Genomic DNA, 16,671 nt, shown 5'->3' with positions numbered 1-16,671 from the left:
TTAAGTTACACAGCCCAAAATTTCTAGGTAAGTGCTTTGTGGATCGGGCACTTAGGTAGAAATTTTAAGGCAGTGTAACTTAAATGGAAAAAATTAAGTTAGGCACGATCTTTGTGGATTTGGCCCTAAGAGTGCAAGATAAGCAACTCTGGCTATGAATTGCTATATCCAAAAGTCCCAATCAAGGTGAAAGATGTGTCATAAGTCCATACACCATGATGATGATATGAATATGTTTTCCCTTATTTCTGGTAGACTTTGAATCAGGTGTACTGTTCAAGGAGTGTTTCCAACATCACTTGAAGATAATTAAATAAGGTACTCTTACCAGATGTCGTGGACCCTCAGCACACCGTACGGTGGGAGTATCTTGCAAGCTTGTGTGGGCCGATCGCCCTAACTGGTCACCGTCAAGATGGTGCCATCAGGATCTTTGTCCTTAGATGAGGTAGACGTTCCTCTGTGCACCGAATGTGCTTGTAGCCAGGTGTTCCGGGTTTCCCAATGTATAAATATACACCGCAATAGTACCATTCAATCAATCCCGGAATAGAAATAAAAGGAGAAAAGGAAAAAAACTCCTCATAGTGTAAAAAAAGTAAAAATTTAATGAAAAACACTTTCAAATACTTTCAAGCATCACAGCAATGACCAAAAAAGTCCATAGAAATGCTTTCAAAATTTCACAGCAGTGACTAAAGATCCATAAAAATCCATAAAAGTCCAAGAAAACCTTTTTAAAAACACGTGAGAATAGCAACACAGCAACAACTCTCCACCTGGATGGATGGACAGGAGATATCCAATAGTGTGCAGTGGACTGAGTGGACTGAGTGGTAGAACCAGGTTTATCAGTCCTTTTGGCAAATGCCAAAGTTGGCAGAAAAAACAACTCTGTTTTTGAGTTTTGCATGGAGGTCAGACTTTGGAATTCTTTACTTCCCTGAATCCCAGGGAAGGGCGCTAGGGGGCTGGACACATCAATTGGTAACTTCAGTTCTTTAGCTCCTAGCGGCAAAAGGACGTGATAAAACTGAACATGCATTACGTCTGTCTGTGTTTTGTACTTCTCCAGAAGCAACATATTTCTATGGGTTGTGGCAAGCATGACTGTCAACTGTGGCATGTACACTCAGCCGTTCAGCTTAGTACAAGCTTCCAGACCCAGCTTTTGGGGATCACACAACTGCCCAACAAGCTGCCTTCAACATAAATCTGTGAACTTTAAGAATAAACTGCTCTACAGTACCTGCAGCTACACAGCTCAGTAGCCCTAACTTTAACATTGAATAAAAACAGGGGTTCCGGTGGCATAATTTGCAGCTAAATGTCAAATGTCTGATAGGATTTGACGATAATGCTTGTTCACTGCTATATTCTCTGCTATTGCAGCCAACAGAAGATCTTCATTCAATTTTGAATGCCTTCGCAGACAGAGCAGCCAGGATGACATACCTCTAACGCCAACATTTCATCACCGTACAGCATTACCCCTGCATTTAATGCAGCAGCAAGTAGGTGCAAGTTTCACCTTACTGCCTGGGATAGTTTTTATAGAGAATGATGTAGATGTATAGTCCCTTAGGGTGGAAAACTTCATGTTCCAAAGCTGTGGCTGTGGTATGGTGTGAATTGTGTGTAGAACAGCTCAAGGGTTGGGGTTGGGGTGAAGCTGCTGGAACAGGTCGGGCCTACTGCATAAGAGGATGGTGGTGTTCAGGCATTGGTTCTAAGAGTGACCCAACTCCAGCCAAAATATTTTCTTTTAGTTTTGGACAGAGTGGGTTAGAGATCGAACCTCTGTCATATTTTACTTGTGCCTGGGATCCCATGATGTTCTTGTTGGGATGGAAAAAAATGCTTAATCTTTCCAGTTTGGGCAAATACTATAACAAAAAGATAACTCGCCTCACTTCGTATAGCAAACGACAAGTGAGGGTAAATCTCTAACAGTAACAGAGTAGATGAAGGCTAGAACCCCTCTCAGATTATCCCTCATTTCTGTTAGATAGTAAAAACCACTGTCACAGGCAATAAAAAGGATGGCAAATCTCTTCTAAAAAAAAAGCCCCAGAGTTCGATAGCAGGGGTTCTAACTCTTCTGCACTTAGTCCAAAAAAAAAAATAGTTGGGCATGCAATTTAAAGTGTATGCCAAGGCAAAATGAAATATAAAACATATGCAGTACATCTCTGCAATATATGCACATTCTTCTGTATTATATGCTTTATAGAATGCAAGTATAGAAAAATACCCATTGATCTGCCAGAAATGCACTTAAACGCCCCTCCCCCCCATCGCCTCGCCACATCAAGCCACTATAACTCGCCTCTCCCTGCTCTTACCTGCCTGTGCGCTGTCACCACGCCTGACACACCCCCCCCAGTGTGTGGTACCAGGGCGGCCCGCCCCCCACTTTGTACGCCACTGCACTCAGCTCTTATTTATTTCCCTGTTGTGGGCTGATAAAACTTTTGTGGACATGGATTGCCTTTTGTAGATCTACAGTGATGGTGCTGGCTGTCAGGATACAAAAGCTACAGCGGGAGATTTATCCATTTACATCTGGTCATAATCTACTCAGTGTATGACCAGCCAAAATCTCCATAATATGCTGTTATTTCTTACTGGAACATAGAAATTGAATAGATGTAAATCGTTTCTGATGTGACTGTTAAAGCAGAACTCTGGTTGGCTAAGAATATTTGGGTGTCCCTCCAGCATAAATTGCTTGTTTTGTCTAAGGAGGGGGGTGTCTAAAAGAGTGCAATATTTAGGGCCTTCACAAGAAAAATGTTGTATTTATTTATTACAGGTACTTGTATAGCACTGTCAATTCACACAGCATTTTACATATATATTGTACATTTACATCAGTCCCTGCCCTCAAGGAGCTTACAATCTAAGTTCTATAGTTCACATTCCTACCAATACACATACTAGGACCAATTTAGACAGGAACCAATTAACCACTTAAGACCTGAACCATTACGCAGGTTAAGGACCTTGCCCCTTTTTGCGATTACGCACTGCGTCGCTTTAACTGACAATTGCGCAGTCGTGTGACGTGGCTCCCAAACAAAATTGGCTTCCTTTTTTTTCCACAAATAGAGCTTTCTTTTGGTGGTATTTGATCACCTCTGCACGTTTTTATTTGTTGTGCTATAAACAAAAATAGAGCAACAATTTTGAAAAAAAAATATTTTTTACTTTTTGCTGTAATAAATATCCCCAAAATATATATATATATATATATATATATATATATATATATATATAAAAAACATTTTTTTCCTCAGTTTAGGCCAATACGTATTCTTCTACTTATTGTTGGTAAAAAGAAAAAAAACGCAATAAGCGTTCATTGATTGGTTTGCACAAAAGTTATAGCGTTTACAAAATAGGGGATAGTTTTATGGCATTTTTATTAATAATTTTTTTTTTTACTAGTAATGGCGGCGATCAGCGATTTTTTTCGTGACTGCGACATTATGGCGGACACATCGGACACTTTTGACACATTTTTGGGACCATTGTCATTTTCACAGTGAAAAGTGCAAAAAATAAAAATGCACTGATTACTGTGAAAATGACAGTGAAGGGGTTTACCACTAGGGGGCACTAAGGGGTTAAGTGTGCCCTAAGGGAGTGATTCTTACTTTTGGGGGGGGCATGGGTGTAGGTGTGATGTCACGGATCGTCGTTCCCTATAACAAGGAACAGACAATCAGTGACACTGCCACAGTGAAGAACGGGGAAGGTGTGTTTACACTCACCTCTCCCCGTTCTTCAGCTCCTGTGACCCGATCGCGGGACACCGGCGGCGATCGGGTCCACGGAGCTCCGGACCAGGTCGCTCGCGACCCACGGCTGGGCTCTTAAAGGTGACGTACAGGTACATGCCTGTGGCCAGCCGTGCCATTCTTCCGACGTATATCGACATTAGGCAGTCCTTAAGACGTTAACCTACCAGCATGTTTTTGAAGTATGGGAGGAAACAGGATTACCTGGAGGAAACCCACACAGGCACAGGGTGACAGTGCAAACTCCAGGCTGATAGTGTCGTGGTTTTCGGATTAGACCCAACAACCCTAAAATAAAAATATTTTCCTTTAAATCCTATGGAGCTCTTTTGAAAAGTCCTGCATGCTACATCTTTGGTGCCCTGTTGAAAAAACACATAAAAAATGCACCTCCCATTGATTTCTATAGAAAAACACATATGCATTTTTAACACGTTTTCGATGGCGCAGTGTAAAAGGCCCATACTGATCCAGCAAGAGCCAGTCTTCTTTCTCTCACTCCCTGGTTATCACTATTTTAGTTCTTCTAGTTTTATTATTAGGCCAATTATATGTGTGCTCCCATAGCAGTCATTTGTTGGCTTTTATTTTTTATTTGCATTGGAAAATACCTGTGAGAATCTTATTGGCTGCTATGAGCAAGACATGTACTTTTTTCATTCAGACAAAGCGCCGATCACCCTTGGTTTTATTTACCAAGTGCCCATAACTGACCAGATGGACCAGGGCTCAAGTCCTGCAGGAACGCGTGGGAACGGAGTTCCTGCACTTTTTTCACAGCAGGAACTCGGTTCCCTTTCCAGGACTAGAGCAGCTGAGCCGCCCGAGCCAATCCTTCACTAAGCGGCGATGCCCAGCTCCAGTCACTGTCAGGGGCAGGCGAACCTTAGTAATCCTTTATGTTACTGGCCGCTTCCTGTATATGGATTCATCAGGTAGTGTGCGGGTATTCCGTCACTTCCTCGATGCCACAATGTCTCCTGGGAGTTTTTGGCATTGTTCCCAGGAGACATTGCGGAGGTCTGCCGCGAGTTATCGCGGGATTTAGAAAGAACTTGCGGTTTAGTAATTAAGCATATGAGTGTATCATTTTTTTTTGGTGGGGGAGTGGATCTTGGGTGGGAGTTCCCACACTTTTTTCCCCAGGACTTGACCCCTGAGTTGGACCACCTTTATTCTCTCAGTGCAGCCATTCTCATAGAGAAGGCAAACAGTATTTCCTTAGAGCATAAAACTACTTTTGACTTTCCAATTCCTTCCATAGCCTGATGTAACATCCTTGTTTAATGTGATGTCTGCTAGGCAGTAAATACGACACTGTGCAGAGCATTAGAAGTCCTGAGTGGTGCTTTCTGGCACAAGTAATTGTCCCTATGACAGTGATTAGTCTCTGTATATCCTAATAATGTCCTGTAATTGTCTGATCTTTGCTCCCACGATCATGTACAATTACTTGTTTTTCCTGTGATAGATCCCAGTCACCCCACAGTGTGATAGCCTAATGAGATTCATATCCCGGACCGGGGCTTGTGCATTATCAGACTCTATACTGCTGTATAATTCACCATTTTTCAAGCTGTTTCTCTTCCGGGAGGGGGCCGGGATTGGGAGGGGGTGCGAGTGGGTCTGACTGGTAGATCAGGGCATTTTTGAGAACATGCAGGTGAATTGATTTTCTCACCTCTACTTACACCTTGATTAAACATATTTATTAAAATGTCTGAGGAAAGAGGGTAGCAAACGATTACATTTGTCTTCTTCTGTATTGCCAAAGGAGATTGATTGCATGGATGCTGTTTGAGCGGCACAGACTGAGATAATTCTGATACATGAGGCTCACTGAGCTTTGGGTTATTTGGTGTATACATTTAAAGGTACACTTCAGGCAGATATAGAAGATGCAATAATAAAGCCCATCAATATGTCAATAAATGTTTGGTATCAGCCTCTTCCAATCTCCTATGAAGCAGCATCAGACTGGAAGAGAGAGGGGCAGGCTTGGGAACAGTCTACAGCAGGGGTCTCAAACTGGCGGCCCTCCAGCTGTTGTGAATATACAAGTCCAATGAGGCTTTGCAAGGCTGACAGATACAAGCATGACTCCCACAGGCAGAGGCATGATCGGACTTTTAGTTTTGCAACAGCTGGAGGGCCACCAGTTTGAGACCCCTGATCTACAGTCTTAGGCCCCCATACACACTATTAGATTTTCTGCAGATTTTTGCCTTCAGATTTACCAAAACCATATAATAGGAGATCAAACCTTAAGAAGTTTCAATTTGTATGCAATCAGGCAGGCCCTTGCACTACATGGTGCAAGGGCCTGTGTATGAGAACTTGTTCTCTTTTTCTCTCGTTGAGTTCCTCGACAGTTTTCTCGATGAAAAACATACACACGACCGTTTTCCTCGGCAAAAAAGCTCTGCCACCAAGTTTCTTGATGGATTCTGTCGAGGAAAACGGTCATGTGTACGAGGCCTCAATTTGTTGTCGAAAAGTTGTGTACATGGTATACGATCGTGCCCTGTACGAAATGTTTCTTTTTCTCATAGCATGCACCCAGCTTAACTGTAACAAAGAACATGTTGTCATCTGACTGTGTCATCTGATAGGGCTGTGTACGTCTTAGAACTGGATGAACAGATACATATAGAGGAGCTACCTTTCAAAGTATTTTTATTTCATCTGTGCATTTAGCGATTTGCCTGGAGTTCCATGTTAAGACATTCTTTTAAAAATTGTAAGTCTTCTAAAATAGTGTCACCAAGTCTGGCATCTTGCCGCCTTACTAACAGTGTATTACTAATTCTCATTCATTTTCAGATAATGGCTGTGGCTGGCTTGGACTCTAGCAAAGCTCAGAAACATTCTCCCTGTCGCTCCACGAGATCCTGGGCCACTCCTCCAGCTACTCCCAACAACAGGGACCGCACCCCGTTCTACACGCCCCTCATCCGGGTGGACCATGCTGCGTCTAAGGAGAAGATGAATGGAAGTCTCCCGTCCTTACAAAGAAGCTCATGGTACACAGATGACACAGACATTTCATACAGGACATTTAACCAATCCAACCTGACTGTACCTAATGACTTCAGGAACAAACACAGTGACAAGCAGAGGAGTGCAGACAGCCTAGTGGAAGCCGTAAGTAGCCTTGGCTGATATTGCCAACTTCACAGCCCTTCAGAAATATGTGACTGTATTATACCAATTGTGGGACTTTAGTGTGGCTTGTATGGGCTTATGTAATAACAGGCAAAGCCCAGTGGTCATCGGCGCTGAAGCCACGATTCTTTAAATAGCTGTTCATGGACCACAGTGAAAAGCCTACAACAGTGACACACAATTAGGTATGTTCCTGACACTCATTAGAACTGAAGAAGCTGCTTGGATGCGCAGCAGAACCTCTTCAACACTACAGAAAAAGGCCAGATGAATGTGACTAGCTACTACTAACTACAACAGCGACACATTATAGGCTACCTAGTTTTTCATCATACATGGATGGGCTGCTGGTAAGCGGAAACGTGTCCCGGATTTATAAGCTTTGACAGTCCTAAGTCCTTTTAGGTCTTAATCACTAGACGAAGAAAGAAGAACCCAACGTTTGGTCCAAGCCTTCTCAGCACTATGAATTAGAAAAATGCATATTAGTTTAAACTGGTTTAGCCATGGTCTTGGATGTCCCAGGGCAGTATGTGTATAGGGTGGGGTACACATCAATGATCCTGCTTAAGAGCCGATAGATGTCATAGACCAGCCCACTGGAGAAAGGATGTTCAGAAGATATGCAGGGGAATTCATAAAGGGTGTCATAATCACCCTTTCAAATTCCTTCAAGGTGCAGCATTAAACGTGTTGGTTCTTGCACCCAATAATGATCATATCACCGACATATTTAGTCAGTTGAAAAAAGACACTAGTCCATCTAGTTCAACCATAAAAAAAACATATCGTGCAATCCCATATACCTAATTCTATACCCACAGTTGATCCAGAGGAAGGCAAAAAAAAAACAGCAGAGCATGATCCAATTTGCTACAGCAGGAAAAAAAAAATCCTTCCTGATCCCGCGAGACGCAATCTAATTTTCCCTGGATCAACTTTATCTATAAGGCCCTAAAAATAGCGGCGCTATACCATCGGAATTGCCACAGGATTCGGCCGCTATCGGTGCGGTATTAACCCCCGCTAGTGGCCGATAAAGGGTTAATACCGCCCGCAATTCGCCTCTGCAGAGGCGCATTGCGGGCGGTATTACCGCGGTTTCCCATTGTTTTAAATGGGAAGGAGCGGTATACATACCGCTCCAAAGATGCTGCTTGCAGGAGATTTTTTTTCTCTCCTGCCAGCGCATCGCCTCAGTGTGAAAGCCCTCGGGCTTTCACATTGAGAAGGCTGGGCAGGAGTTTTTCAGGCGGTATTTAGGCGCTATTTTTAGCGCTGTACCGCCTGAAAAACTCCTCAGTGTGAAAGGGGTCTAAATGTTAGTACCCAGTTATATTATGTACATTTAGGAAAGAATCCAGGCCTTTCTTAAAGCAATCTACTGAGCTGGACAGAACTGCCTCTGGAGGGAGTCTATTCCACATTTTCACAGCTCTTACTGTGAAGAAACCTTTCCGTATTTGGAGATGAAATCTCTTTTCCTCTAGACGTAGAGTGCCCCCGTGTCACAGACAGGTATGCGAGTTTGTCTGTGTCTCCAATGGAGAAGAAATGGCCACAATACACCCTCCTTCCCCAATGCACTAATTCACACTCTCTCTTGCCAGCCTATGGACCTATCAGAGACAAGTGCTTGGCCCAGAAGTTTTATACTAGGGGTGGGCGAAGGTCCACTGCCCTTTAGGTTGGCGGTACACAAGAGTGGGCAGACAACTGTATGGTTCCTCCATTGTGTCTCTCCCTTTGGTTGAGAGCACAACCAATGGGAGTGTTACATTTCCGGCACGTGCCGTAAATGAATTTGTTTTATGGATGGGTTTACTTCCGCTTTAAAGGGGTTGTAAAGGTTCATGTTTTTTCACCTTAATGCATCCTATGCATTAAGGTGAAAAAATATCTGTCGATTACCGGCCCCCCGTTTTACTTACCTGAGCCCTGGAAAGTCCCGCGTCACGAACACGCTCGATCTTTGCCCTGGCTTCTCGGCTCTTCAACGGATGGATTGATAGCAGTGCAGCCATTGGTGGGACCAAGTCATACATTCGGCGGCTATGTACGCCGAGTGTACAACATGGGAGCGCGCCCGCAAGGTAACCCCCCCCCCTCGGGAGAGAGCTTCCCAGAGGGGTTTAGCTATTGCGGGGAGGAGCCGAGAGAGCTGCCGAGGGACCCCAGAAGAGGATGTTCGGGGCCATGCTGTGCAAAATGAACTGCACAGTGGAGGCAAGTATGACATGTTTGTTATTTAAAAAAAATAAAACTGAACATTTACAACTTTAAGGGAGTGCATGCATGTAGACAGGAAGTGGCTGCAACAAAGGATGGATTTTTATTAAAAACAAAAACATGTCAATTTGATACACAGTGCTTTATGAAATCTAAATGTCGTTCAGTTGGGGTTTACATGAACTTGAGGTGGGCAGATAAATATATTTGTTTAATGCAAGGTTGAGCATAAGGTACCTTGACTCACTGCAACCATCAGAATATCTTCTACCAGTTTAGTGTGTAAGTAACCATAATGTGATCTTTTTATTCTTGGTATAGGTATCATCTGTGTTCAGTCCATGTGGTACTCTGTCCATCCTAATTTAAACCTTTTTCTGTGTATTTCAGGTCCTAATCTCTGAGGGATTGGGGAGATATGCTAGGGACCCCAAATTCGTTTCTGCCACAAAACACGAGATTGCGGATGCCTGTGACATGACTATAGATGAGATGGAAAGTGCGGCAAGCAATCTTCTCAATGGCAGCATTCGGAATGGGACAGCAGGGGGCGATGTGTTCCCTATCCTAAGCAAGAGTGACTATGATCTTCAAGACTTTGGCCCTGGGTACAGCGATGAGGAGCCGGAACCGGAGCCAAATAAATACGAAGAAGATCTAGCTGATGAAATGATTTGTATAACAACTTTATAGTATTTAATGAAGCTGTAAAAAAGACACTTAGGATTCTATATAAAAAAAAAAGAAGTGCCTCTCAGTTAATGAAGCATGGCACTAGAAAGGGAAAAAGATTAAACCAGCTTTGTGTGGTCACACGTAAGTACATGCCATGGATACATGTTGCAGGTGCAACTCACCGGGACATCTGCTGTTGCAGGACAACAACTCCCATTTTTTCCTGGCTCTGGTGGATAATACGTGTTCTTATGCAAAGTCTTCAGTACCGGAGTTCTAGGTGGTCAAGGAAGGATGGTCAAACCATATTGTGTTCTATGTGAACAGTAGGCCGCATGTTGCACCTGAATCAGTGCTGCAATTATGTGACTTTTTTTTTTGGTGATGACAATCAAAATGCCCTGGTCATTACCCCACAGCCATACCCACCATATCAGCTTCTTACTCGTTTATTAGGTCTGGTCGTTTTTTACTGCATCTTAAATCTTGGCCAACTGGATGGGCGCCAGAGTTGGCCACCATCAAGCTTCTTCAGTCGCACCCTCTTCTAAAGTGCTGGTCCGCACATTGCATTACAATAGGCCCAGGAATCCTGCTGATGATGTAAATGTAGTTTACATGGTGAAAATATCATTTCTCATAGTCAACTTTTTTTTGACTATCACATTAAGGGCAAATGACACTGGAATCGCTGCAATCAATGCACTGACACCCAGATAAAAAGCTTATTGCTTATTAAAAAAAAATGACAATTTAGATTTTATGTAAATTATCTGTAATATATGCTAATTTGTATTTGTAAAGAGATGTTCTATATTTTGTAATCATTTATGGCAAATTGAACTGCAGCAATAGCTAAAGGTTTCTGAGTTCACTTATCTCCGCAAAGATTATAAAAATATTTTTTTTTCTGCAAATCCATAGATATCTAGAACAATCTATTAAAACAAGAAAGACTAAATGTTTTTAAATAAAAAATCTATGAAGAAATCTGAATTTTTAAAATAAATATTTTATGTCAAATTGAATCTATCTTAAAAAGATATGCAATTATTACAGAAAAAAGCTGTTCCATTATTTTCGGGTGTTTTTCACGTAACAGTGGGCTACCAATCTTTTTAATCCTATAAAAATGTTACATCATTTTTTTCCAAGCAAACATTTTGTAATGTTGGGAATCCTAAAAGAGAGAACTGAATTAAATCAGGTGTTTTAAAGAGCACCTAGCGTTGGATTTGTTCTACATTACGTTTTTTTATGTATTTTCCCAAGAAAAGTAATACAGTCTAATGGTGTATAACATTCCAATGTCAGAATGAGTATTCCCAAAGGTGGCATTATTAAGATTTGATGGATATTCATATACAATAGGATTCTTTGTAATACAAGCTTCCTATGGAGACAGATTCTTCACATGGGGGGGCTATTTACGAAAGGCAAATCCACTTTGCACTACAAGTGCAAAGTGCACTTGAAATTGCACTTGGAAGTGCAGTCGCTGTAGATCGGAGGGGGACATGCAAGGAAAATAAAAAACAGCATTTTAGCTTGCACATGATTGGATAATAAAACCAACAGAGCTTCCCCTCAATTCAGATCTTCCCCTCAGATTTACAGCGACTGCACTTCCAAGCGCACTTTCAGTGCAATTTCAAGTGCACTTTGCCCTTGTAGTTTGCACTTGTAATGCAAAGTGGATTTCCCTTCGTAAATAACCCACATGTTGTCTCTACTGCCTGGATATACTTTGATAACATAAGGGTGTATCCTGCCTATCACATTTGTATACTCTGATGTTAATGCAGACACAATACAAAAGCCCGATAGCCAGAACCCCGGGGGTTACCAGGTCATTACTATTACCAATTGTGAAGATGTTAATTGGATGAAAATAACAGCTGCCAGGGTTGGATTTCTTGACACCTGACTATCCACCCTGCTCCCATGCCATGATACTATTTAAAAAAAATATATCACTAAAAATTTTAAATCATTTTTGAACACCCCAGGGGACTTGGAGCACGGATCACTTGGTCCCATTTAGATCTGTGCTGTTGTTGCGAAATAATATTTTTTGTACACGTTGGCAGTAGCTCCACCCCAGGCATAAGCCAAAATTATAGAAAGACCCTAAAACCTCATTTACTAAAGGCAAAAAGGGTGTTCACTTTGCAAGATATTTTACTATACTTTTTTTTTTACTTTTATATGTTTTACTTGCATAGGTTTGAATGACAGGAAAATTCACTTGCAAAGTTAACAGCCTAGTTGTCTTTAGAAAATCAACCCCAGTGACTATTGAAGCCAAGCAATTGAAGAATGGGAAGTTAGCAATGGCAGCCGCCAAGGGTTTTTCAGCAAATATTTCTTTAAAATGTATTTAAAGGCAAAACTTTAGTTTTAGATTGCGGAAGGGTTAGACTTGCTATCAAGGTTTTAATGCTGACTTTTCCCAATTGGGGAGAATCCCTATTTGTCTGGATGGGCCTTGTCTGCATGAGGAACTCCAAAATGTTAGGGTTGACCCTTACACTAGGGGTAGGGGGCAGACAGCTGTTTCAGTGACAACTAAGTAAGAGGAGAATTCCTTCACTTCAAGGTGATTTCCAGTTGTCTCTCCAGGACAGGAAATCTCCCCAGTGGGACACATCAAGCCAATTCTCTAGTCGCACCCTTTTTGGAATGTTTTAATACTTGGCCTACATTTTTGTATTTTTTTTAAACAATAAAAATTTAAGCAACTAAATTGAAGAAAATGGTGGGAAAAAACATTCATACAAGACACAGCATAGAATAATAAAGCCACACACAGACATCTTTTAGTCTTCCTATTCTCAGTATTTTCCATCTAACATACCCTACGTCTCCTCCTTGTTCTAAATATGTTTGACATTAGAATCTGGAAAGCCATAAAGATTGCATACTTTAGGTTGTTTTAAACTTCCTCCATAATGGAACAACCCTTCAGTTGAAAGAAAACCAATCGGATTCTTTAGGCATCCCAACTGATTTCCAGAAATCTGGGATGTCTTTTCTAGCTGCCATATGGAATACAATAATCACTCTTAAGGGTGGGTACGAATTTGCTAAGCAACAAAAATAGCTAAGAAATATAGGATTCGTCCCTGTGACAGATTTTTAATGAATAAAGGGAAATTTATCAGCGCCAATCAATGTTTTACCCTGGATTTTACTTCGTTTGACTTTTTTAAACCAATGAATAAAACAAAGCATGCTGAAACAAAGCCAAGCTTAAAAGGGGAGTGTATAGTGAAATAATGAAATGTACTCAAATTTTTTATACTTACCACTTTCAACTAGCAGCTGGTATTCTCTGTCCCCAGCGTGAGCAGCTAGAGCTGGATTTTCTTATTAGGAAGTGGGCATGCTTCTCAAACAGAGTGTCATAGTGGAAAAATGCAAGAAATTAAAAAGGAAGTAGAAGATATATTTATAAAAATAAGAAGAAATGTAACTTAATCTGACCAAACCAATTATTTTACCCATAAATTCTACTTTTCTTAGGAAAAGCTGGCTTAAAGCTAAGGTCACAGTGGAGTGGTCTTGGTTATTCTCAGAACACTTTTAGGAAACGTTTTCCATCATCAACCCACACTCATTTGACCTTGGGCACATGTCTGTGTTGCTCAGTGCTGAATCCAGCCCCGACAGCTGCTGAGAAGTGACCGACTCCTGGCAAAGGATATGCACTGGTGCTGAGATTGTTTGGTTTGTTTCGTTAAGTTGCCAGTGGTGGAAACTCTTGCAATTGATGATGGAGCACACTTTAATATATGACATGGTCTAATATATGTTCACTGAGTGAAAAAACATGCTGATCCGAGGGCTTTTACAAGCAGTAATATTGCAGAGAAGCTATGGAATTTGGTAAAATGTATATCTTATCATGGTTTTGTGTGCACATACAGGAGGCATCATTTCAGAGAGAGGACACATTATGCCTAAAATCAATAAACCTCTTTTTTCTTTTTGTTCGGTGTGTTATTTTGTGTATTTGAGAAAGTATTATTGAGTGCATTCAGAAAGGGGCTAGTGTGAGCAGCTATATGCCAGCCTTTCATTCTATTCCACATATTTTATTGGTGTATTATTTTACAACATTTAAATGCCTTTCACTTTTATTGCTTTTGGGGGAATTCTGTATCACTTTTCTGTCTTTCTGACCACTGTCCTCGTGACAGAAAGTCCAAAATATTAAAGTTGTCATCAAAACAGACAGCGAAAGGAAATCTTCCAATAGAAACGCCTGCTTAACCACTTGCCCACCAGGTGAATTCTGGCACTTCTCTCCTTCATGTGAAAATCACAATTTTTTTGCTAGAAAATTAATCAGAACCCCCAAACATTATATATTTTTTTTAGCAGACATCCTAGGGAATAAAATGGCAGTCATTGCAATACTTTTTGTCACACCGTATTTGCGCAGCGGTCTTACAAGCGCACTTTTTTTGGATAAAAATCACTTTTTTGAATTAAAAAATAAGACAACAATACATTTTGCCCAATTTTTTTATATATTGTGAAAGATAATGTTACGCCGAGTAAAATGATACCCAACATGTCACGCTTAAAAATTGCGCCCGCTCGTGGCATGGCGTCAAACTTTTACCCTTAAAAATCTCGATAGGCGATGTTTAAAAAATTCTACAGGTTGCATTTTTTGAGTTGCAGAGTAGGTCTAGGGCTAGAATTATTGCTCTCACTCTAACGATCGCGGCGATACCTCACTTGTGTGGTTTGAATACCGTTTTCATATGCGGGCGCTACTCGCGTATGCGTTTGCTTCTGCGCGCGAGCTCGTCGGGACGGGGCGCTTTAAAAAAAAATTTTTTGGTTTTATTATTTATTTTTATTTAGTTTTATAATTTTTTACACTGAAAAAAAAAAAAAAAAAAAAAATTGATCACTTTTATTCCTATTACAAGGAATGTAAACATCCCTTGTAATAGAAAAAAACATGACAGGTCCTCTTAAATATGAGATCTGGGGTCAAAAAGACCTCAGATCTCATAATTAGACTTAAATGAAAAAAAAAAAAAAAAAAGTCATTTTTTCAAATGACAAAAAAAAAAATGTTTCTTTAAGAGGCTGGGCGGGACTGACGTTTTGACGTCACTTCCGCCCAGCAGAGCTATGAGGACGGGTGAAGGAGATTTCTCCTTCAGTCCCGTCCCCGCTCAGCTGCCGGACACATCCGATCCCCTCCGCCGCTACCGACGGCTCCGGTAAGCGGCTGAGGGCGCGGGAGAGCGGCGGGAGGGGGGGGGGGCCCTCTCCCGCCACCGATAACGGCGATCTCGCGGCGAATCCGCCGCGGAGACCGCCGTTATCGTGTACACCACCGCCCCCTGAAAAGATGAATATCTCGGTTGTGGCAGCAGCTGCTGCCGTTATCGAGATATTCAACTTTAAAAACAGGACGTCTTTTTGACATGGGGCGGTGGTCAAGAGGTTAAATAGCAACTGTCCTATAAGTTACTTCCTGTTCTGTTGTAGAAAAAATGGGATTGCCGTACACCGGGATCGGAATCCAAGTAGAAGTCATGTTACAATTAAGTGCAGATCAGCGTGATACACGTTAAATTTTGTTCCTTGCTACTGTGACTGTGTTTGGTGGATTTAACAGCAATAGAGACTTCTACTTGGGATTTCCGATCCTGGTGTGTGGGCCATCCCATTTGTTCTACAGTGTTCGTCGGTTGCCAGCTGGGCCTGCAACTGGTCTTGAGTTTACATATTGGCCGTTGGGTATTTACCTAGAGCGATGCATTTATATACTTCCTGTTCTGTTGTGTCTTTGGGAAAGGGAATCTCAATCGGACACAGACATAAAAAACAAAAAACAGAACTTTTAACAATTTCCTGTAATATTCAAAAGAAAAAAAAATATTTGGATACCAATAACAATTTAGATTTGAAATTAAAATTTCATGCTTTGTACCAGAACCTAATTTTGATGTTATAAGTACAGTTATATAAGTGAAGGTATGTCCTGTCTAAGGCTAGCAATGAGAAAGAGGAGGGCACCCTTCCTCCCACCATGGCCATCCAACCACACACCAAACTAGGAGATAGCTCCTTTGACACATAGCATTTTTTACATCTCTGAGCACTGTCATGCTTGCCTGAAACATTTTAGCAGACAAGCCCCTCCCCCTACATTACTCATGATACACTTGTCTCAGGTAAGTGTTTGGAAGCAAAGAAAACTACAGTTTCTTTGCTGCATTGTCCGGCAGCTGTTGAGGGAGGAAGGGCGCCCTGTCTGATCTCACAGGTAGCCTTATGCTAGCCATAAACTATGTGAAAAATCATTAAAACTCATTTTCGAATAATAAACACTTGGTCGTGAGAGCAAAAGGAGAGTGCCAACATACAGTGCCTTGAAAAAGTATTCGTACCCCTTGAAATTGTCCACAATTTGCTATCTTACAGCCAAAAGTGTAAATGTATTTTATTGGAATTTTAGGTGATAGACAAACACAACGTGGCAATTACTTGTGAAGTGGAAGGAAATATATAGAATTATAAATATATAATTATAATTTTTTTTTACAAATAAATATCTGAAAAGTGTGGCATGCATTTGTATTCAGCCCCGAGTTAATACTGTAGAACCACCTTTCGCTGCAATTACAGCTGCAAGACTTTTTGGGTATGTCTCTACCAGCTTTGCACATTTTTGCCGATCCATCTAAGCAACATAACTCAAGTTCTGTCAGCGTCTGTGAACAGCAATTTTCAAGTCTTGCCACAGATTCTTTATTGGATTTGAGTC

At 41.3% G+C, this 16,671-nt stretch overlaps 1 protein-coding gene across 1 annotated transcript in view; it reads left to right on the top strand.

The window, feature by feature from the left end:
- The window catches only part of CACNA1D (calcium voltage-gated channel subunit alpha1 D), a 462,312-nt gene extending 451,130 nt beyond the window's left edge, over nucleotides 1-11,182 (top strand). The window contains exons 45-47 of the mRNA XM_040359270.1: nucleotides 1,393-1,514; nucleotides 6,627-6,947; nucleotides 9,588-11,182. Of these exons, the coding sequence (XP_040215204.1) occupies nucleotides 1,393-1,514; nucleotides 6,627-6,947; nucleotides 9,588-9,890 (746 nt within the window). The 3' untranslated portion in view covers nucleotides 9,891-11,182. The remainder of the gene's footprint in view (nucleotides 1-1,392; nucleotides 1,515-6,626; nucleotides 6,948-9,587) is intronic.
- The last annotated feature ends 5,489 nt before the right edge of the window (nucleotides 11,183-16,671 follow it).

Source organism: Rana temporaria, chromosome 7, assembly GCF_905171775.1.
Source record: "Rana temporaria chromosome 7, aRanTem1.1, whole genome shotgun sequence".
In the NCBI taxonomy this organism is placed as follows: Eukaryota; Metazoa; Chordata; class Amphibia; order Anura; family Ranidae; genus Rana; species Rana temporaria.
The sequence above is the reverse complement of the archived record's forward strand: the minus strand, read 5'-3'. Positions and strand labels throughout refer to the sequence as shown.